Genomic DNA, 21,781 nt, shown 5'->3' with positions numbered 1-21,781 from the left:
TTTTCCTTTATCTTCCGAGTTGCTGTCACTTTTAATCTCAAGTGTGCTGTTTACCATGCGCTGCCTATATTCAACCCAGACTTACGGACTTAATAGCTCTGAAATGGTCTCATGAGCAAAATTCAAAGTGTCTGCAGAGCTCCTGCGTCCTGGAGCCCTAGGGAAGGCCATGTCCTTGCCTTGGAGAGCTCAGAGGGGCTGCCTGCGTTCCTTAGAAGGTGGCTGCTTTCATCAACACCCATCACCCCACCTCTGCGTCCCGGTCACTTCTCTGACTCTGCTCCTCCTGCCTCCCTCCTATGACCCTTGGCCATGACCGTGGGCTCCCGGATAACTCAGGATGACCTCCCATCTCAAGAGCCTTAGCGAAACCGCCTCTGCCAAGTCCCGCGTCGCGCTCAGTAGCGCGTTCCCAGCTCCAGGGATTAGGGCGCGGGCGTCTCGGGGGCCGGGGGCGCGGCGCTCTTCGCCTGCCCCAGCAGCTCAGGAGGAACCATCGCGGCTGCCACCTGAAAAGTCACCTTAGCCGCACGGCCACCGTTCCTCGGCTGAGGGGCCCCGATAGCAGTTCAGGGCCCGCTGCCCGCACCTACCTGGGGGCAGCTGGGGGGCCCTCGGGGGGCCCGGGGGCGGCGTGGCCGGCCGCCCCTGCCTCTCTGCGTCCTGGGCCATGGGTCCGAGGAGCGCGCGGGCGCCCGGGCACTGCAGGTAGTTGCCGTCTAGGCGCAGCTCCCTGCGGCGAGGACAGAACGCGTGGTTCTCAGACAGCTCCCACTTCCTCAGATCCGGACTGAGGTCTTCACCTCATAAAATCGTGGGCAAAAAAGAGACCTACTGAAAATGTCAGCTGGCCAAAAACGCGCACTCAACTTCACACCCTTGATTCCCAATTTTAACTACGGGACTGTCTCTGATAATTAAGAAAAAGAAAACTAAAAACTGGCGGGGAAGAAAACAAGATGATTAAAATTATAATGAAAAATCAGGGGCGCCAGGGGCCAGCAGCGGGAATAAAGAACGGGGGTTGTGCAACTGGACCCCGGGAAGTGGGGGTGTTGGGGTGCAGGGGGCGTAGGGGCCTGGGAGGTGCAAGAGGCACGGGGCAGGCGGGGATCGCGGGGGTGGGGGTGGGGGCGGGGATCGCGGGGGCGGGGGAGGGGCGGGGGGGGTCTCACCGCACGGCGCGCGGGCCCAGCACGGCCGCCAGCCTCTGCCCGCTGGGGGGGCCCAGGCCGCAGTAGCGCAGGCTGAGGGCTCGGAGCCCGGGGCTCTTCTCCAGGCCGCAGAGAATCCTCTGGATTTCCTCATTTCCAAGTCTGCCAAGAGCGACAGGAACAAACCGGTGACTGGTAAGACATAAGCTCTTGAGAGCCTCCCCAGGGCAAGGTGGGGGCATTTAGGTGACCCCCATCTGGGCTCCAGGACCAGGCTGGCTGCGGGCTGGGTGGGAGTGGCCTGGGAAGGCCAGGGGCCCAGGACCCCGAAACCAGGGGCCTTTTAAAGTGTGTGCAGAAGGTTCAGGAAGCTCCATTTCTCACCCCATTTCAGGCCCCCTGCGGGTCACCCGCTGGACCTCACGGCCCTTGGGATTTGCGAGCGAGGCCAGGGGCATCCTCTGTCATGCCAGCACCAGCCTCTGAGGTGGGGTCAGCAGCGTTTCACAGGCGTGAAGCTGAGGTTCAGTGACCTACAGCAATGTCTTCAGGAATATGTAATGTCAAGATTTGCACTTGAGGATGAGGCAGGGAGAAGTACAGACCTGACTTCTAAAGCGTGTGGACGCACTCAGCGGGCAGCTGTGGAGAGCCCAGCGGCTGCCAGCTGGGTGTGGGATGTGGCCGCAGGAGAGAGCGTCCCTGTGGGCCTCAGGGACCACAAGGAGGGAAAAAGCCCGCGACCAGTGCTGAGGGCAGCAGGCGAGTCCCAGCCACCCGACCCTGGTGACCTCTAGGCATCTTAGACGCAGCATTTTGACTGACAGTTAAAATAAACTGTTTCCTGAAATTGGGAATTCCTCCTTCCTTCTCTCTCCCCAAGGCCCAGGCCTCTGGAAGGGCCTGCAGGGGTCCCCCGCGGTGGGCCTGGCTCTGTGGGTGCCATGCGGGAAACAGCTGAGGGGACGCTCCCAGACAGACCCTGTGTTGCTCTGGGGTCCTGGGGCCCTGGCTTTCTGCTGCCCTGCAGTAGGACCCCCTGCCTCGCGCTCCTCTCTGAACCCCGGGAGAACTCTGGACTCCCCAGCTTTTGCTGATGGACTTTGCACCCTGACTGCTACAGCCGTGGTGATAACAGGGCATGAGTCGCCTCTTTCCCCTCGCAACCTCTGCCCTCTCAAGAGTAAGGCACAGCTGACCATGCAGGAAGAGGTACATGGTCACAGCTTCCAAACTGGGGCGCAGGGAGGCTGCATGGTTGCCCCAGAGCAAAGCTATCTATGGGGGGTAAATTATAGACCCCAGAAGTCGAGTGTCATGAGTCAGAGGGTGGGCTCTGAGGCAGAGAGTCTGGAATCACACGGCTCCATCCCTGCTAGCTGAATAACCTCGAGCAGGCCAACTAATCCCCAGAATCTCTCCTCATCTGGAATTTAGAAAAAGAAATGATACAAATCTCATAAGGTTGCTGGGAGCATAAAATGACCTAATCCGTGTGTGCTGGTTTGAAAGGATGTATGTCCCCTAGAAAAGCCATGTTTTAATCAAAATCCCATTTTGTAAAGGCAGAATAATCCCTATTCAATACTGTATGTTTGAAACTGTAATCAGATCATCTCCCTGGAGATGTGATTTAATTAAGAGTAGTTGTTAAACTGGATTAGGTGACGACATGTCTCCACCCATTTGAGTGGGTCTTGATTAGTTTCTGGAGTCCTATAAAAGAGGAAACATTTTGGAGAATGAGAGATTCAGAGAGAGCAGAGCAGAATGACATAGCCACGAGAAGCGGAGTCTACCAGCCAGCAACCTTTGGAGATGAAGAAGGAAAACGCCTCCTGGGGAGCTTCGTGAAAGGAAGCCAGGAGAGAAAGCTAGCAGATGATGCCATGTTCACCACATGCCTTTCCACATGAGAGAGAAGCCCTAACTCTTTTGGCATGTGCCTTCTCACTTGAGAGAGAAACTCTGAACTTCATTGGCCTTCTTGAACCAAGGTATCTTTCCCTGGATGCCTTGGATGTAACATTTCTATAGACATGTTTTAATTGGGACATTTTCTTGACCTTAGAACTGTACACTAGCAACTTATTAAATTCCCCCTTTTAAAAGCCAGCAAACTAGAACACCATGTGTCATGCTTGGTACACGGTAAGCACTCAATAACCATTAGCTGGATTTATTATTATTATTATCATTACTACACCCAAAATTCCCTCAGGCAGCAGCATGTTCTTATACATATTTGTATCTTCCTTAGCAACAAACACAGTGTCTTGCACAAACTGGCCTTCTGTAAATATTTGTTGAAAGAATGAAGGAATGATTAGAGGCTCTTTTTGAGAACACTAACATTTATGGAGAACATTCGCTTTAAGGAGGTTTAGAGCATTCTCTTTTAAGGATGACCTACGAAGCCCCAGGAAGACCCAGACAGTGCCCCTTCTCCCTGCCTACCCCATAGCAGATGGCGGGAGCTCTGCCCCCCATCCTTACTTGCAGTAATCGAGGACAAGAGAGTGCAGATGGCTGAACTGCACAGCCTCTCCCAGCCGCCCTAGAGACCACAGATCCATCTTGCAATCAATGATTTCTAGAGTAGCGAATGGGTAGGTGGTTCTCCCCTTCAATTCCAGAAGCAGAGCCTAAGAATGCAAGGTGGGGAAAAAAAGTGTTTACACAATGAAGACAAATATACTCTGTATTTTAATATGTCTCTTAAAAGCCAATTGTGTGGGTGCACGGGTGGTTCAGTGGTAGAATGCTCGCCTTCCATGCGGGAGACCCAGGTTCGATTCCTGGACCATGCACAAAAATTTTTTAAAAAGCCCATTATGTCAATTACATCAAAATTTTGCCTGTAACAAGTTTCTAGTTACCCAAGTGACATGAAAATAAAATAATTGTCATTTAGAACAAGAACTCATTGAAAAATTATGGGAAACAGTAAGCTTTATCCTCCTATGGTTTTGTTCTTTTGAGTAGAGTACTGTGCTAGGCAAATCTTATCACCGAATAAAAAAAATTAATGGTTAAATGATCCGGCTTTCACAGTCACAGATATCATCAGGGCCCACAGGTCTGAGGTGGCTGCACTGTGCAAATCCAGCAGTGCTTGTCCTGTGCAGCATCTGTGCAATGACAATGCACTGGCCATCGCAAGCTCCTCCAGCCACTGAAAGAAGGAGCCTCCGGGTGAAGCCATTCCTTGGGGTCACAGAGGACACCGGTGACAGCCAAATCACTGCCTTCGCTGAGGGAAGAGGGTGTTTAAAACCACAAATCACAGCAGTTAGGATCCCTGCAGCCTAAGGAGTCCTCCAGTTCAGAATTTAGTCCAAGAGAGGCTTTGGTGGGGTCTGGTTGATTTAGGGTTTGGGGAGGCAATGCCACATTGGTCAGTTATAAGATTCCGAATTCTACCTTGGTTGAGGATTAAAAGACACTCTCAATCCAAGTGCAGCGCTGGCGCCAGGGGCCTCTTCAATGCAACTGGATTGACTTTCCCACGCGGCTTTGAGACCGAGGCGCGCTGGCACATGTGTTCCTGCTACAACGGCCTGTGCCAAACTCGACCAGGGCCCTGCCTGAGGTCTGCAGCTGCACCCCCCTGCGCCCTAGTCCCGCTGTGGGCAAGACCAAAAGCTGAATCCTCAGCCCACTCCAGATCACCGAGAGGGCAAGATTTTAAAGAATTATTAAGGATCCCTGTTAAGCTGCACGGACAGCGGTCTGTTTCCAGCAGTTGACCAGACCGCATATTCTGATCGACCTTCTGGATAAAATCAAACTAAAAATGCTGGTTTCGTGTTAAAAACACATGTACTGAATGTGTCGGGTTAGCTGCAGCTTAGTGAGGAACAGCCACTGGTCAGTGACTGGAGAGAGGGCGCTGGAGCCAGCTGCCCATTCACAGCGTGACTAAGGGCAGGAATTGGAGCTTTACTATTCCAGGGTCACAGTGTCCAGGGGACGGGAGAGAGACCCTGTGACTCATCAAGGTCAGGAAACACTGCACGGTGTGTGACCCAAAGCACTACAGGGGCTCAACAAACCCACCTGTCCAGCCCCCAAGGACCTGGCGGGAAAATCCCCTGTCTCAGACTGATACTCAGTGGGAGGGGAAAAAAAAGATATATATACATATATATCCCCCTGAGAACTCAAAAACCATCAGTACACAAGTTTGCAGCCTGAATTAATTCTACTTGGATAACTCAAAGAAACCTCAAATTGAGATCTGAATTAATGTAGCACCCCGGGTATCTGGCAGAAGCAAATGTTAATTAACCTCTCTGGAGAAACATATCTGCAAATCTGAACTCAAGGAAAGGCCACAGCTATTTTTCCAAGAAACATGAGTTTACAGTAATAAAATAAATCACAAAACACCCAAAGAAATGTCAGGTGAATAAGAATCAGTAGAAGAAAGAGATGACAGGCTCAGACCCCTAAATAATTCAGATTATTGAAACTATTAGAATATAAAATGAAATTAATACGTTCAAAGCAAAAGAGCAATAAAATTAGGGACTGAAAAGAGAAGAGACTAGAAAAATAACAACTGATGCCTCCCTCAATTTCTACTCCCTCCCGTAAAAGCAATTTTATGATAATCAAATATTACAGTTTCGTTCCCTGTTTCTTGAACTTCATTTAAATGCAGTACGTATTCTCTTGTATCTCCTTTTGAACAACTCTATGTTTGTGAGAATCGCCCATGTTTTTTGTATGGTTTAGTTCATTTTCATTGCTCCCTCGTGTGACTGCTATAATTAATGCTGCCACAAACGGTTCTGCACAACTCCTGGTGGCTGTGTACAAATATTTATGTTGGGTGCACAGCTACAGAATGGAACTGTTCATCACAGATTTTGGTGTCAGTAGATACAGCAAAACTGTTTTCCAAAGTTATTGTATCAATTTACACTTGCACCAGCAGTGAATAGAAATTTCACGTCCTCCAAAGCCTCAGCCACTCTGGTAGTGTGTTTTTATTGTCACTGTGCTTTAGGCATGCAATAGTATCTCTTCATGTTTTAAAGTTGCATCCCCCTAATTCCTAATGATGCTGAGCACCTTTTTACATGTTGATTGGCTATTTGATATCTTCTTCTGTGAAATGCCTATTCAAGCTTCTTGCCTTTCTGAGATTTTTTTTTGTCTTTTTAATTAATGTAAGGGAGTGTGTTCATTTGCTAGCTGCCGGAATGTGTTATGCCAGAACTGGAATGGCTTTTATAAAGGGGAATTTAATAAGTTACAAACTGACAGTTCTAAGGAAGTGAAAGTGCCCAAACTAAGGCACCAACAAGAAGTTAACTTTGCTCAAGAAAGGCCGATGGGTCAGGAACGCCTCTGTCAGGTGGGAAGTCATGTGGCTGCATCTGCTGGTCCCCTGCTCCTGGGCTCCGTTGCTTTCAGCCTCTGTTCCTGTGGGGGCTCCTCACTTTGCTTCTCTGGGGCTGGTCTTCGTGTCTTGGCTTCCCTTGGCTCTCCCCAGGTTCTGGCTTGCTTAACATCTCATGGTGTGGTCTGCTGGGCTCCAAGCATCTCCAGACATCCATGTCTCTGTTCTCCATGTGTCAGCATCGGTGTCAGCTCTGCTCTGAAGTTTCTGTCGGCTCTGAGGCTGCTGTCGTTTCTCTAGTTTCTGTTGTTTCAATCTTCAAAATGTTCCTCTTTTCAAGAATTCCGGTCATCTAATCAAGACCCAGCTGCAATGGGTGGAGTCACATCTCCATCTACTGAAAGGTCACACTCACAACTGTGTGACTCACACCCCCACCAAGAAAATCCACTCCAAGGATTCCAGCCTACATTATTGAATCAAGATGAGAAGAAACAGCTGCCATGCACGTCCCCAAAACAAACAAACAAACAAAAGTAAAAATTCAATAAATGATGCTGCAATAACAGGATACTCGCATGGAAAAAGAATCAAATGTGCCCACCATCCAGCACTCAAAAAAGAAAGAAAGAAAGAAACAGCTGCCCCCACAAGATCAGGCCAGGATTAAAACATGTCTTTTTGGGGTACATAATAAAGTCAAACCAGTACAGGGATTATTTTTTATATATGTTAAATATGAGCCCTTCTTGATTACATATGTAGCAAATACTTTTTCCTGCTTGCCTTTTCACAATTTGAATGGTGATTCTTCATAATTAGAAGCTCTCGGTTTTAATGGAGTTCAATTTATCATTTTTTCTTCGATGGCTAAAGGTGTTTGTGTCTTATTTAATAACTCTTTCTCCACCCCAAGGTTGTGATGATATTCTCCTGCGTTACAGTCTGGAAACTTTTTTATTTTGTACTTCACATTTAAATCTACAATCCACCTGGAACTGATTTTAGGGTATGGTGTGAGGTAAGCATCAGGCTTCGTTAACCTCCATTTTATAGTCAATTGTTTCTGCACCATTCATGGAAAAGACCATCCTTCCCCCAGCATGTCATCTCTGTCAGGAATTAAATGCTCATATAGATATGGGTCTGTTTCTGAACTTTCTGTTATTTTCCATTGGTTTACTTATCCATCCCTGCAACAATAAAAATCTTAGTTACTGTAGCTTTAAATAAGTCCTAATAATGTTAGAGAAAATACTCTCACTGTGTTCTTTCACAAGATTGTTTGCTTATGCTTAGCAATTTATATCTCCATGTAAATTTGAGAATCAGTATTTCAAGTTCAATAAGAAATCTATTTTATGGTTCTTTGATTCTTCCTGCATCCTGCATCGTCAGCCTTCCATCTGGGATCATTTTCCCTTTTTATGAAGAATTTACCTTTGTATCAGATATGCTGGTGACAAATTTCCAGTTTTTGCTTGCGTGACAATGTCTTTATTTCACTTTTTTTTTGAAGAACATTGTTTCAGGGATACAGAATTTTTAGTTGGCATTTCCTACTCAGAATTTTGAAGATATTATTCTATTGGTGACAGATTTCCAGGATTGCCTCTGTTGAAAAGTGAGATGTCAGTTTTATTTGCAGTTTCTTAAAGTAGTGTGATTGATATTAAGATTTAATACTGACTGATTTCAAGATTTTATTTTTGTCTTTGGTCTTCAGTAGTTTTACTATCTGTGGCTTATATCTTTCATGTTTGATAAAGTTATTATCTTTTCAGGTATATGCTTTGCCTCATTCTCATTGCCCTCTTCTCTTGGACTCTAATTATACATATGTCAATAACTCACTATGTCTCTTACCTTCTCTTATGACTTTTCTTATTGCATGCTTCATTCTGGATACTTTCTTCTCACTTATCATTATTTTACTATCTCTTTAGATTCGTTAAATGCTGTTAAACCCGCCCACTGAAAGTTAGATTTCAGTAATCTTTTCCAATTCTAGAATGTCAATTTAGTTAATTTTTTAGTTTCTAATTCTTTGCCAAAATTTTACATTTTGTCTTATTTTTCCTGAACATTGTTAAGCTAGCTATTTGAAAGTATATGGCTGACAACTTTAATATCTGGAGTCTTTGTTGGACTGTTGAGATCATCTGTTCTTTCTGAAGTCTGTCCATTTGTTATTCATATCGCCTTACCTCTTCATATATATTTTTTGGTATGCGTCACGTTGTCTATACAAAAGTGTTTGTAGACATAGCCTGGAGTCTAAAATTATGTGACTGTCTTCCAGGGAGTTTTTTTTTTTTTTTTTCCAGTTCTGGACTCTTGGGGGTACCCATAATCCAGAATACCTCAATCTAAATCTGGGACGTGAGATGACTGGAGACTGAGCTACACCATCTGTCAGCCTGGCTTCTTTCCTAGCCTGTGGCCCTTCACAGTCCAAACCCAAAACAAAGGGCATCCATCAGGGCTTTCCCAGGCAATCAGTGTGTTCGAGCATTGCAAGGCCAACAAAGCACTGCTCTGGCTGTCAGCTTCTCAGCTGCATCCTCTTTAAATCATATACTCCCAGGAAAAAAATGTCCCTCATTATGTCTCTGCCCTGGGGCTCCAGCCTCCCTTGGATTCCTTGCCTGACGTGTGTGTATCTACCTTATCTTGTCTTCAGTAAGAGTGTTGTTCTGAATTACCCGATTTTCCTTATCCAGCAGCAAAGTCTTACATATAATTTCTCACTAGCAATAATAGAAATTCAATCAACCAACCAATGGTTAATCTATAATTTCATACCCAAGTAAACTTACCTTTCAAGAATGAAGGTTATGAGTGCTAGTTTAGCAGTCAACATAAATGAACATGGAGAAATCCTGACCACATAATGTAAGTTAAAAAGTCACCAAAAAGGATACATACAGTACAGTTGCATTTATGTAAATAAATAAATAAGTAATAAAAATATGAAAATGTGAATGGGGTTGAAACACTTTAGGCTAGTGGCACTTCTGAGGAAGCAGATAGGAGAAAAGTGAAACAAGGCTTTAGTTATTGCATTTGTAAATATCTGAAAGTTGTATTCCTTTTTTTAAAAAATTCACTTTATTGATTTATTTTTTGCATGGGCAGGCACTGGGAATCGAACCCCAGTCTCTGGCATGGCAGGCAAGAACTCTGCCACTGTGCCACCATCACCCTTGCATTCCTTTTTTGAAAAGCATGTGACATCTGGTTGGTGGGCACATGGATTTCAATCCTATCATTTTCTTTATTTTTATATAAAATTGAAATATTTCTTTTAAAATACTTTTTTTTTAAAGAAAACCTTGTACCATATCTGTCAGCAACCAAATGAACTACAGCTTGAACCCATGATATAATATACAGATATTCAATTTGAAGGTTTGAAAAAATATGTTGAAACCCATGACTCACAAGTCTGGCAACCTCTGGGTTGCTCAGCTGAAGGCCGCAGAGGCAGAGCTCTCTCCCCTGTGTGTAACACTCGTCGTGAATTGTCATGAGCAAAGGTTCCAGAGACACGGGTGGCAAGCTTGGCGAGGAGTCAGCGGGTCTTACGAGTATAAACTGTAGTAGGTGATAAAAAGGGGTATTGTCATTAGACAACAGAAGAACGTTTTCCACAGCTGTGGATTTTGGACCAGATGTGCTTTGGGGAAGTCATTCCACACCCGCTTCTGAGGTTCCTGCCATGTGCAAGGCCTCATGCACAGCAGATTCTCCAGCAGCTCACTAACCACGACTGCCTCAGGAAGTCAGCTTAGTGGGCTGCAACCAGCTTTTAATGAAATATAAAAGGAAGGAAAATATCTGAGTGTATCCTATGGAGCAAGGATAATAATTGGCTCATGGAACTTTTATTTTAGTGATATTTACAATCAAAGTGGAGGTCGGGCCTCAGCGACCTCCCCACGCAGACGGCCCCTCTGCCTGAGTGAAGCACTCCAGGGGAACTTTGCTTACGTTCGGGTCAAGGTCTTCATTACATTTCAGATGATGGGTTGTAACAGTAATTTTTTAAAAGTTCCAAAAACATTGCTGAAGGCTGCATAAATTTGAACAAGACTTATGTTTAACCCTTAGGATTAGTACTGAAAGATCATTACAAGAATTACAATAGAAAGATCAGTAATTATTTTACCACCAAAAGGGTGGCTCTGGGAAGGGCTTCCATTTGGATGAGGAGAAACTGCTAACGATGGGGTAAGAAGGACCTGGGAGTTCAGACAGAGCTGGGGAGAGGAGAAGAAGAGGTGGGAAGAGGGGCTGAAGGGAAGGAGGGGAGAGAAGGGGGCAGCTGCTCTGGCAAGGGAAAGTTTTGGGAAAAGAGAGATGCTTGGTAAGGAAGTTTTAGGAGGTTCTTGTGTAATGTAATCAAAGTCCCACCCCCACCCCTAAGAAGCCCTCAGGACAAATCTCAGTAGGATGGATTTAGGTCAAAGTCACCATAGAATAATCTTTTTTTTTTTTTTTTTAAAGTACCTGTCTGTATCTAATTATTTTGTTTAATTTCATGTCTGGTTAGCACTCAGCATTTTGGGAAACCAGTAGGTATTTGACTATGAAAACACAGACTGTTCTGGGCAGGTGACGGGAAAGTTGCAGACGCCCTGTCGGTCTTCGGGGCGCTGGGCTCCCCCTTCTGGCCTGTCGGAGGCCCCTTCCCGATCATTATCCACTGAGTTCAATGCTGGTTCTCCTCCCCTTTCCTCTCTTCCCAAATCCTGAATTTAATCTCTGGAGAGATACGACATCAGATGTTTTTTCTGGAACCCACTGCTTTTGGGGTCAGAATTGTGTCTCTGTTGACCTCATTTCCAAGTGAAATGACCTCACGGTGCAGGGGTGGGTACGCGCAGGTCTGGGCTGGTGATACGGACACACACAGGCGGTCAAGAGAAGGAGACATTCACTCTGAAGGGTCAGCTGGGGGGGGGGGGAAGCAGAGCACTGGGGAGGGGAGGCCCTGAAATGGTGACAACAGCGGTGGCTCCTGAGGTTGGCCTTCCAGATGGTGACGTGGTGTGAGAAAAGACACACGTATTGGACGGGATGGGAAGGCAGATCTGGAGGCAGGAGTGGGAAGGTAGAGGGGCTGCTGAGCAGACACAAGTGCCAGGACAAGACTTCAGACTTCACCCAGGAATGCAGAGGGATGACACAGCCAGATTTGGGCTCAAAAGCCCAGGGGCCCATGTACCTTGGGGTAAATCCCAGTCGGCTCCTTTCAGAGAATGAGAAAGGAGACTGTACACTCACCTTCCTGAGAACCTGCTCCCCGTTGATGCTGGCTTTCAGGTCCCTTCTGATGGCTGGACACACAGACGTCTGGGACTGTGCACAATGCTTCTCGTAGGTTTTCAAGAACTTTTGGAGAATAGGAGTAATGGGCAGGGGTGCCCCTTTAGTTTTTCCTTTTCCTTCCTTTGCTCTCGGCATTGTCTTACAGTGTTAGAGTCCACGTGGATACTGAAAGCAGAAGCTTATCCTGAAATCCAACACGCAGATGTCTTTTTTAAGGAACAGAACACATCTCCCTCACTAAAAAATGACAAACATTCCCGTACACCCCTTTCTCAAAATCTTAAAATGCTTCAATTATCTTAAAAAGGGAGTAGGGGTTAGTAGATGTCAGGATGGAGACAATAGGAGGGAATTGTACAATTTCCAATTTCCATACACATGGGCCCATGTTTTTTGTTCTTTAAAATGAGGGTCATATCCATGGAATTCAATTATAAAGGAATTAACATGAATATTGGATGCTAAGTATTACCAAGGGCATTCTGATTAAAAAATCACATAATTCTTTTTTAAACACAATTCCTGCCATGCAGGATGTCATGGTGGTTAAGGATGTGGGTTTGGAGACAAGCAGACCTGGGTTTCAGCCTTGTCCACATCACTGGGTTCACTGTGTGGCCTAAATAAGATATTAAACCTCATTAAGACTCCACTTCCCTGCCTGTTAAATGGATTATGGTTACTATAAGGATTAAGTGAGATAAATTTCTAACGCTTAGCCTAGTGTCTGGCACACCGTGGAACTGCCAATGAACTTTATTATGAGTGGTGCCCATAGGCAGTAATGGATCAGTACTGGTTTTGTCCCTTAAACTATCCAGCGTGGAAGGGTCCCTCCATGCAAGGACCTAAGGTGAGACAGCTAAGGCACTGAGCTGGGTTCACAGAGAGCAAAGGCTTATGGGAGTTACTAGACTTTTCAGAAATGGATTTATTGGCTTAGATCAAAAAAGGCTTTCCTGGTTGCATCTAGGCTGGGTGGAGCATCCCAGAGAAATTGGAAAGAGACATGGGCTCTTGAGAAAAGCAAGCATCAAAAGGAACACCAATTCTCTTCTACAGAATTCCTGTTTCTATTTCCAACAACTTGCTGATTTCAAGCCATTAATGTAATAAAATATTATTATTAAATTTCTTTTTCATAAAATATGAAAAAGAAAAAGGAATATCAATTCTCTGCAACTACTATCATCACTTTTCCACCCACATGATTGCTACAGCCCTCCTGCTCTCTGTTTTCATTTCCTAGGCTGCTTAAAGCAGATGCCATGAAATGGTTTGGCTTGAGCAGTGGGAATTTATTAGCTTGCAGTTTTGAGGCCAAGAAAATGTTCAACTCAAGGCATCATCAAGTCAGTGCTTTCTTCCCAAAGCACATTTGCCAGCAATCTTTGGCTCCTATGCCACACAGCAAGGCATTTGGCATCTGCTGATCTTTCCCTTCTCCTCTGGGTTTTGTTGACTTCAGCTTCTTGCTTCCATGGCTTTCTCTGTGTATTCAACTTATTATTCTAGTCTGCTAGCTGCTGGAATGCAAGATGCCAGAAATGGAATGGCCTTTTTTTTTTTTTTTTTTCGCATGGGCAGGCACTGGGAAATGAACCTGGGTCTCCGGCTGGAATGGCTTTTTAAGAAGGGAAATTTAATAAGTTACAAGTTTACAGTTCTAAGGCCATGAAAATGTCCCAATTAAAGCAAGTCTATTGAAATGTTCAATCTAAGGCATCCAGGGAAAGATATCGTGGTTCAAGAAGGCCAATGACGTTTAGGGTTTCTCTCTTAACTGGAAAGGCACATGGTGAACATGGTGACATATGCTAGCTTCCTCTCCAGGCCTCTTGTTTCATGAAGCTCCAGCAGAGGCATTCTCCTTCATCTCCAAAGTTCGCTGACTGGTGAATTCTGTCTCTCTTAGAATCTCATGGCTTTCTCTTTTGTCATTTTGTCTTCATTCTCTTGTCTCACAGAATCTCAAACCTTTTACAAAAATGCTTCCTCTTTTAAAAGATTCCAGTAAAGTAATCAAGACCCACCTGGAATGGGTGGAGATATGTGTCTACCTAATAAAATTTAATATCCACACTTATGATTGAGTCATATCTCCATGAAAATAATCTAATTAAAGTTTCCAACATACAGTACTGAATGGGCATTAGAAGAAATGGCTGTCTTTACAAAAAGGGATTAGGATTAAAACATGGCTTTCTAGGGTACATAAATCCTTTCAGATCAGCACATTCCACCCTCTCAATCTAAAAAAGACATGTTTTTCCCATATACAAAATACTTCCATTCCATAACAATATCAGAGAAACTTAAAGTATTTCAGTAACAGTCAGATGCAATACAAGATTAAAACAAGTACAAAGTCTCATGAAAGTTAGTGACAGGCACAGTCTGTTCTAAGGCAAAATTCTCCCCTGCCTCTAGACATGTAAAAACTCAGAACAAGTTAGTTGCTGTCCGCATACAAAGGAGGGGTAGTCATAGAATACATATTTCCATTTCCATAGGGAGAAACTGGAAAGAACACAGGGGTCACAGGACACAAGCAGTTTCGAAAAACCTGCAGGGAAAATTCCATTAGATTTCCAAGTCTGAGAGTCATTTATCTTTGGGGCTTTAGAAAGTGGCAGTCCCAAATGTACAAATTTAAACATGTTTTTGCATGAGGAAGAACAAAGGAATGTCAATACTGCAGGGTGTTGAAAATAGATGGCAATTCATATTTTAAAATTTTAACTTATGTGTGAGACTAAAGCAAAAATGTTTATTTGGTACAAAATTTATATTTTCACCAGTGCATTTCCTAATATAACTTATGTGGACAGCTTAACTGAACACTATAAGTACATGGAACCTTGAGTAGGGTGTGAGATTTTGTAGATTTGTCCAGAGAGAGGCCCCAATAATCCCAGAGTGATTTGAACAGTGAATAAAAAAGTATTCGCAAAGTCCCCTTGGGGGAATGGTGAGAAAAGGGGAACATTCACCTTCCCCAAGTGGAGAATTCCTGATATTCTCACAAGCACTGGGGACAACCAAAGCAATAGGCTGAGCCCCCAATCTTGGGGTTTGTTCATATGAAACTTAACCCCGCAAAGGATAGGCTAAGCCTACTTAAAATTAGGCCTAGGAGTCACCCCCAGAGAACCTCTTTTGTTGCTCAGGTGTAGCCTCTCTCTCTCAGCCAACACAACAAGTAAATTCACCGCCCTCCCCCTCTCTATGTGGGACATGACTCCCAGGGGTGTGGACCTTCCTAGCAACATGGGACAGAAATCCTAGAATGAGCTGAGACTCAGCATCAAGGGACTGAGAAAACCTTCTCGACCAAAAGGGGCAAAAGCTAAATGAGACAAAATAAAGTTTCAATGGCTGAGAGATTCCAAACAGAGTCAAGAGGTTATCCTGGAGGTTATTCTTACACATTAAATAGATATCACCTTGTTATTCAAGATGTAATGGAGAGGCTGGAGGGAACTGCCTAAAACTGTAGAGCTGTGGTCCAGGAGCCATGTTTCTTGAAGATGATTGTATAATGATATAGCTTTCACAATGTGACTGTGTGATTGTGAAAACCTTGTATCTGATGCTCCTTTTATCTACCTTATCAACAGATGTGTAAAACATATGGATTTAAAATAAATAAATAATAGGGGGAACAAATGTCAAAATAAATTTAGTAGATTGAAATGCTGGTGATCGGTGAGGGGGAGGGGTAAAGAGTATAGTATGTATGCATTTATTTCTTTTTTCTTTTTATTTATTTTTCTAGATTGATGCAAATGTTCTGAGAGGTGATCATGGTGATGAATATACAACTGTGCGATGATAATGTGAGTTACTGTTTATATACCAAGAATGGAATGATCATAAGGTAAGAATGTTCATGTTTCTATGTTATTACATTAAAAAAATTTTTTAATTAAAAAAATTACAACAGTTAATAGACACATTCCTAGATTTCATTTACTACATTAAAAAGTAAGACTAAGTCGCAAAATAAATATTTTGATAATTATTCAATTAAACAAAAAAAGAAAGCGGCAGTCCCACCCTTTCCAAGGGCCTACACAGTGGCCCGCCTCTCCCTGAATGCAACTTTGGGGGACACTGGGGAGACCACCTTTTTCTGGGCTCCACCCTTTCCAAGAATTAGGGCCACACCTGGGCTCTCTGCCATCTCCGGGGCACACGCTCAACCCGTCCATGCGGTGGCAGCCAGGCTCTCCCCAGCCCCCAAGGAATGTGCTTCACTCTCTCCAAGGCTTGAGGCGGCGTGACTCTCCCACTGCAACCAGGTGGGAGGCCCATCCTCTGCCTTTGGGGCAAACTCACCCTCTCCACATGCTTGGATGCGTTGGCTCTCCTGGCCCGAGGCTTTTTAACCTCAGACCCCAGCCTCCTCGGCTTTGCCTCTGAAGTTATTTTTCCTCCAGTGTGTCCCTTCTCTGTCCCTCTCAGTCCCGACTGGCAGTGGTTCTCTTTATGCAGATCCCGCAACACTCTCATTGCAGTAGCCTTGGATCATGCCCATCTGACATCAGGAATTTCCACCAATCTTTCCTGGATAACCCCATGTCCAGCCTGGCTTTCTCTGAAATGGCTGACTGGTTCTGCATCTGGCCAAATTCTCATGTGAGGCACCACTCTCCGGGGTCTCCCCTCCTGGAAGCCCAGAATTTTCCAGAACATCAATTTCTGGTTTCTTTGCACCCAAGAGTTCAGTTCTCAGTTTATCTCTTTCCTGTCACTTTTCACTATAAGCTGTGAGGAGAAACCCGGCTGCCCTTTCCACATTTAATTTGGAGATCTCTTCTGCTAAATATCCATGTTCATGGCTTTTGAAATCTGTCTTCCAGCCAATTTTGCCAGATTATCTGCCATTTCAAAACAAGGATTGCCTTCCTTCCAGTCTATAATAACACATGCCTCATTTCTGTCTAAAGCTTTCTCAGAAGTGTCTTTAGAGCCCACATTTCTCCTAACAGTCTATTCAAAGCATTCCAGGCCTTCTCTATCAAGCTCCTCACAACTCTTCCAAAATCTTCCCCTTATCCATTTAAAAAGCCCTTCCAACATGTTTGGTATTTACAAACCGCAGCAGCACCCCACTTCTCTGGTACCAAAATATGTCCTAGTTTGCTAGCTGCTGGAATGCAATATACCAGAAACAGAACAGCTTTTAAAAAGGGGAATTTAATAATTTGCTAGTTTACATTTCTAAGGCTGAGAAAATGTCCCAATTAAAACAAGTCTATAAAATGTCCAATCTAAGTCATCCAGTAAAAGATATTTGGGTTCAGGAAGGCCGAAGACATTCAGAATTTCTCTCTCGGCTGGAAGGGCATGGGCGACCCTGGCGCCATCGCTGGCTTTCTCCCCAGGTCTCTTGTTTTATGAAACTCCCCAGCAAGCATTTTCGCTCTTCATCTCCGAAAGTTGCTGGCTGGTGAGTTCTCTGCTTCATCATTCTGCAGTGTTCTGAAGCTTTCTCCAAAATACCTCTCTTCTTTTATATGATTCCAGTAAACTAATCAAGACCCATATAGAACGGGATGGAGACACATCTCCATCTAATCAGGTTGAATACCCACAATTGATTGAGTCACATCTCCATGGACATAACCTAATCAAGCTGCCAATCTATAGTGATGAACAGGGATTAGAAGAAATTTGCTCTCACAAGATTGATTAGGTTTAAAACATGGCTTTTCTAGAGTACATAATCCTTTCAAACTGGCCCATTTATTTGGTTGAGGTGGGCCACACCTTAACTGAAGTAGCTTCGTCAAAACATCTACTTATAATAGGTTTACACCTGCAGGAATGGATTAGATTTAAGAACACGATTTTTCTGGGGTACATATAGCTTCAAAGCACCACACTCCCCTCCTGTCTATTCTGCAAACAGCAGCCAGAATGACATTTTTGAAATGTAAATCAGATCATGTGACTCTTCTGCTTAAATATCTTCAATGGCTTACCATTGCACCTTTCTTTATTCTTTTCTGTGATTGCTTATTCAATCAGTTATTACGAGACGTATGAATATGAACCTATTTATGCTATTAGTTCAGTCAGTTTCTGTTTTATATATTTTGGAGCTATGTTATTAGATGTCTTTAATTTTAGGATTGTTAAATCTTCCTGTTAGATTAGCCTTTTTGTCATCATTTAATATCCTTCTTTCTCTCTAGTAATACTTTATGCCTTGGAGTCGTGGTTCCCAAACTGTGCAGATGCAGAGGCATTGTGGGGTATTTTAAAATTGGGAAACCCAGGAAAGGATTTAAAGGGAAATCCAGAAACATCTGTCAGATGCCATATGAATTACTACCTGGAGGTAGCTCACAGTTTCAATTTAGTTCACGCTTGGACTAATAATCTATTGCTGTGTAACAAATTACTCCAGAATTTTGCAGCTTAAAACACAAAGCTTTATTATCTCACAATTTCTGTGGGTTAGGGATTTGGGAGTGGATTAGTTTGGGTGGGTCTGGGTCAGGGCCTCCTCTGGGTTTGTTGTCAAGCTGTCAGCTGATGGTGCATCATCTGGAGAAAGCTGCAATGCCTACTGCAGCCTTGTCTGAGAAGACACGCACCACCGCTTCCCCATAGTCTGTTCTTAGGAGTGAGTTACTAGGAAGTACAGCCCACCCTCGAGAGGAAAGGAATTAAGCCCATCACCTGAAGGGAGAAGTATCAAGGAGTTGGTGGACATACTGTAAAGCCATCACAATGCTAAATCACTTCCAGTGACATCATAGCTTTGTGGAACTGGGTATCTGGAGGTTGCTGTGGGAAAAGGGAGTGCCACAGGAAAGCCAGCGTGGAACAGGAAGTGACGATGACAGCATCTGATTTGATTTCAAGGTTTGAGAAGTCGTGCAGTGCTCAACAAGCCCATACATCCCAATAATAAAGAATGGTGGTTATTAAAGAATTAAATACAAATATGCATATTTATGTGCATTTTTCCCCCAAATGGCTACTAAGTTGTTAGGTTGTAAACACTTCTTAAATTATATGGCCCTGACTACCTAATGAATGGAACTATTGAGTATTTCTCTTTTAGTCTGTGGTGCTGTAAAAAAACTGACTGACTGATGAAGGCTACCGTGAACCAACAAAATATGGAAACCTCTGACTTAGAATTCTCCTTGTTTGATGTCAGCATAACTAGACCAGCTTCCTTTTGGTTGGTACTTGTATAGTATGTTTTTTATTCCATCCTTTCATCATCAGTATTCCAGGAAACATGTTATCTCTATTTAATCCTTCCATATCTTTTTGTTACCATTGACATGACTTTAATTCTAACTATATTTTTGTACAGTCTTGTTTCTTGCTACTCAGAGTGGGTCCATAGACTAGAAGCATCAGCATCACCTTGGAAGCTTGTTAGAAATGCAAATTCTTGGGCACCTACCTGGTCACCTCGGCAACCCCAAACTCCACCTTCTGTCTCCAGCCTCCTGAGATAGCCAAAAATCTCTGCTGAATTTTCTTTTTAGCCACTGCCCTCTGCCTAGTTCTCCAGCCTTTAGGTCAGCTCCAAGATCAGCAAATGCTCTAAGGAATAAGCAGAATGTTGTGGTTTCCTTCTGTCTGGGATCCTGGCTTTGACCACACCAGCCCTGAATGCCTTAGACTCTCTGATTCCTTCAAACCAATGGTTTGGCCTTTATGCGTGTGTGTTGTTGTTGTTATTGTTATTTTGGTATTTATCTGACTTCTAGTTGTTCTTGGCAAACATGTTGATGTGGGTCTTGATTAGTTTATTCAGGTGGGTCTTGGTTAGTTTATTGGAATCCTATAAAAAGAGGAAATATTTAGAAGAAAAGAGAGATTCTGAGAGAGCAGAACAATGTAGCCATGAGAAGCAGAGAGTCCACCAGCCAGCGACCTTTGGAGGTGAAGAAGGAAAATGCCTCCCAGGGAGCTTCATGAGACAGGAAGCCAGGAGAGAAAGCTAGCAGATGACGCTGTGTTCGCCACATGCCTTTCCAGATAAAAGAGGAACCCTGTGTTCGCCACGTACCTTCTCACTTGAGAGAGAAACCCTGAATTTCATCAGCCTTCTTGAACCAAGGTATCTTTCTCTGGATGTCTGTGTTTGGATATTTCTATAGAAATGGGACATTTTAACTGGGACATTATCTTGGCCTTAGAACTGTAAACTAGCAACTTACTACTTATTCCCCTTTTTAAAAGCCATTCCATTTCTGGTATATTGCAGTCCTAGCAAACTTGAACACTGTCCTACGCCTGGTCTCACTTCTGTTTCTACAAGACAAAACTGAGGCCCAGAAAGGGGAAGGGACACTTGGGTTGAGAACAGAACTGGATCTCCTGACTCCCAAGATTGTGCTTGTGATAAGGTCCCGGATGATCCCTATCATGTGGCAACAGGCAGACCCTGGCCTGAAGGCTGGGAGGGTGTGTGTGCAGGAGGTAGAGGGCCAGGCAGGCTCAGAAGGAACTGGTTTGAATCCTGTCCTGTCAACTATGAGTACAGTGACTCTGGGTAACACACTGTTTTTCTGAACTTCATTTTCTTCATCTGTAAAAATGGGGAAATATTTGGAGCATTTCCCACCAGTCTTTTCTGCATAATTGTAGATGTACAAACTACACACAACACGTACATAATGGCATCTTTCTGTGAAGACTCTTATTAAGTATAATCGATAATCACCTGCAGTGCCAGGAGAAGATTCCTTTCTGTAAACAGCTTTTCCAGAAAACAAATACAACTGACCTGCAGGGGTCTTTTGAGAAAATGGAAAATGGTAACACCTGGTGATAAAACTAATTTTGGCCCAGTAGAGAGAGCTTATCAGAACGGACAAGCATACCCTACTGATCAATGGGTATCTGCTCCCCACTTTGTAAGACCCCCCCCCCATGTAAAATGGAAACATCATTAGCCAATCAGGGCATTTCCGCACTAGTTTCCCACTTAGCCCTTTCCACCCTCTCTGTGGAGCTCCCTTCTCCTGAATGTCATACTGCAGGATTCATGAATGGCTCAATAAAGCAGTGAGGTCCTAAACGGCATGAAAAATTTGTCTTGTAACACTGTTAATACGCTTCTAAGGGCGGGCAACGGTGGCAGAGTTCTGACCTGCTGTGCCGGAAACCGGGGGTAGATTCCCGGTGTCTACACTTCTAGACCTTGAATTTTTCACTTACTCTTTTATGACAAGCATTTCCTCGTGTCACCTTTACCATAAGTGTTGTAGCCCAGGTGAGCAAGTGCTGCGGGGCACCCAGGTGAGCAAGGCTGGCGCGGATTGGTTGATTCATCAATGACTATCTCCCCGTGCTGGGCTTTACTTACTTTATCTGAGGGTCTCTGTCTCCCCCTCCCACTTCCTGGAGAAGGGCTGCTGGGGGTGCGGGCTGGAGGGGGGAGGGTGGGGGCGCCCGTCCCGAGTGGGGGGTGGCGCAGGCGCCCGCGTGCCAGACCCCGCAGCTGCTGAGCGGACGGGAGGGGGCGGCGGGAGGAGGCTGCTTCCAGCATTCCTTTCCCAGGGATTCATGGAAAGGCATTTCCTGAAGCGAGTCCCAGCTCCTCCAGCCCGAGGCGGGGAAATCCCTGCACGCCGTGCCCGGGCCGCCCCGCGCTGGGAGGCGCGCGTGGGGTGGGGGTGCGGGGACGCCCCGGGAGGAAATGGGCTGCGAGCCCCGAGCCCGGGACGGGCGGCGTGGGGAGCCCGCGCGGCCGCCCCGCACTCACCTCGCGCCGGGCGCCTGCGCGTCCCTGGAGACGCGGCGAGGGGCGGTGGCGGCGGCCGGGGCGGGGACCCGGCGCGGGCAGGGGGAGGGGCGCGGGCCTGGAGGGTGCAGTCCGGCCGGGCCCCCGACCTGGTGTCCCAGAGGAACAACGTGGCCAGTGGCGGCCACTGCGCCCCGCGCCGGGCAGCGGCCAGAG

At 45.1% G+C, this 21,781-nt stretch overlaps 1 protein-coding gene and 1 non-coding gene across 2 annotated transcripts; one reads left to right on the top strand and one right to left on the bottom strand.

Moving 5' to 3' along the window:
• Positions 1-522: 522 nt before the first annotated feature.
• On the bottom strand, positions 523-21,622 carry LOC143656882 (uncharacterized). Its single transcript, XM_077128639.1, has 6 exons — positions 21,587-21,622; positions 11,794-12,022; positions 9,949-10,101; positions 3,651-3,799; positions 1,176-1,316; positions 523-733 (listed from the first exon to the last, which is right to left on the bottom strand). Exons 2-6 carry the CDS (start codon positions 11,971-11,973, stop codon positions 523-525), a joined length of 834 nt encoding a protein of 277 aa, XP_076984754.1. The 5' UTR covers positions 11,974-12,022; positions 21,587-21,622.
• Positions 3,894-3,964, top strand: TRNAG-UCC (transfer RNA glycine (anticodon UCC)). The gene has a single exon. It is a non-coding gene; the product is annotated as a tRNA-Gly (tRNA).
• Positions 21,623-21,781: the final 159 nt, after the last annotated feature.

This window comes from Tamandua tetradactyla, chromosome 15, assembly GCF_023851605.1.
Source record: "Tamandua tetradactyla isolate mTamTet1 chromosome 15, mTamTet1.pri, whole genome shotgun sequence".
Lineage (NCBI taxonomy): Eukaryota > Metazoa > Chordata > Mammalia > Pilosa > Myrmecophagidae > Tamandua > Tamandua tetradactyla.
The sequence above is the reverse complement of the archived record's forward strand: the minus strand, read 5'-3'. Positions and strand labels throughout refer to the sequence as shown.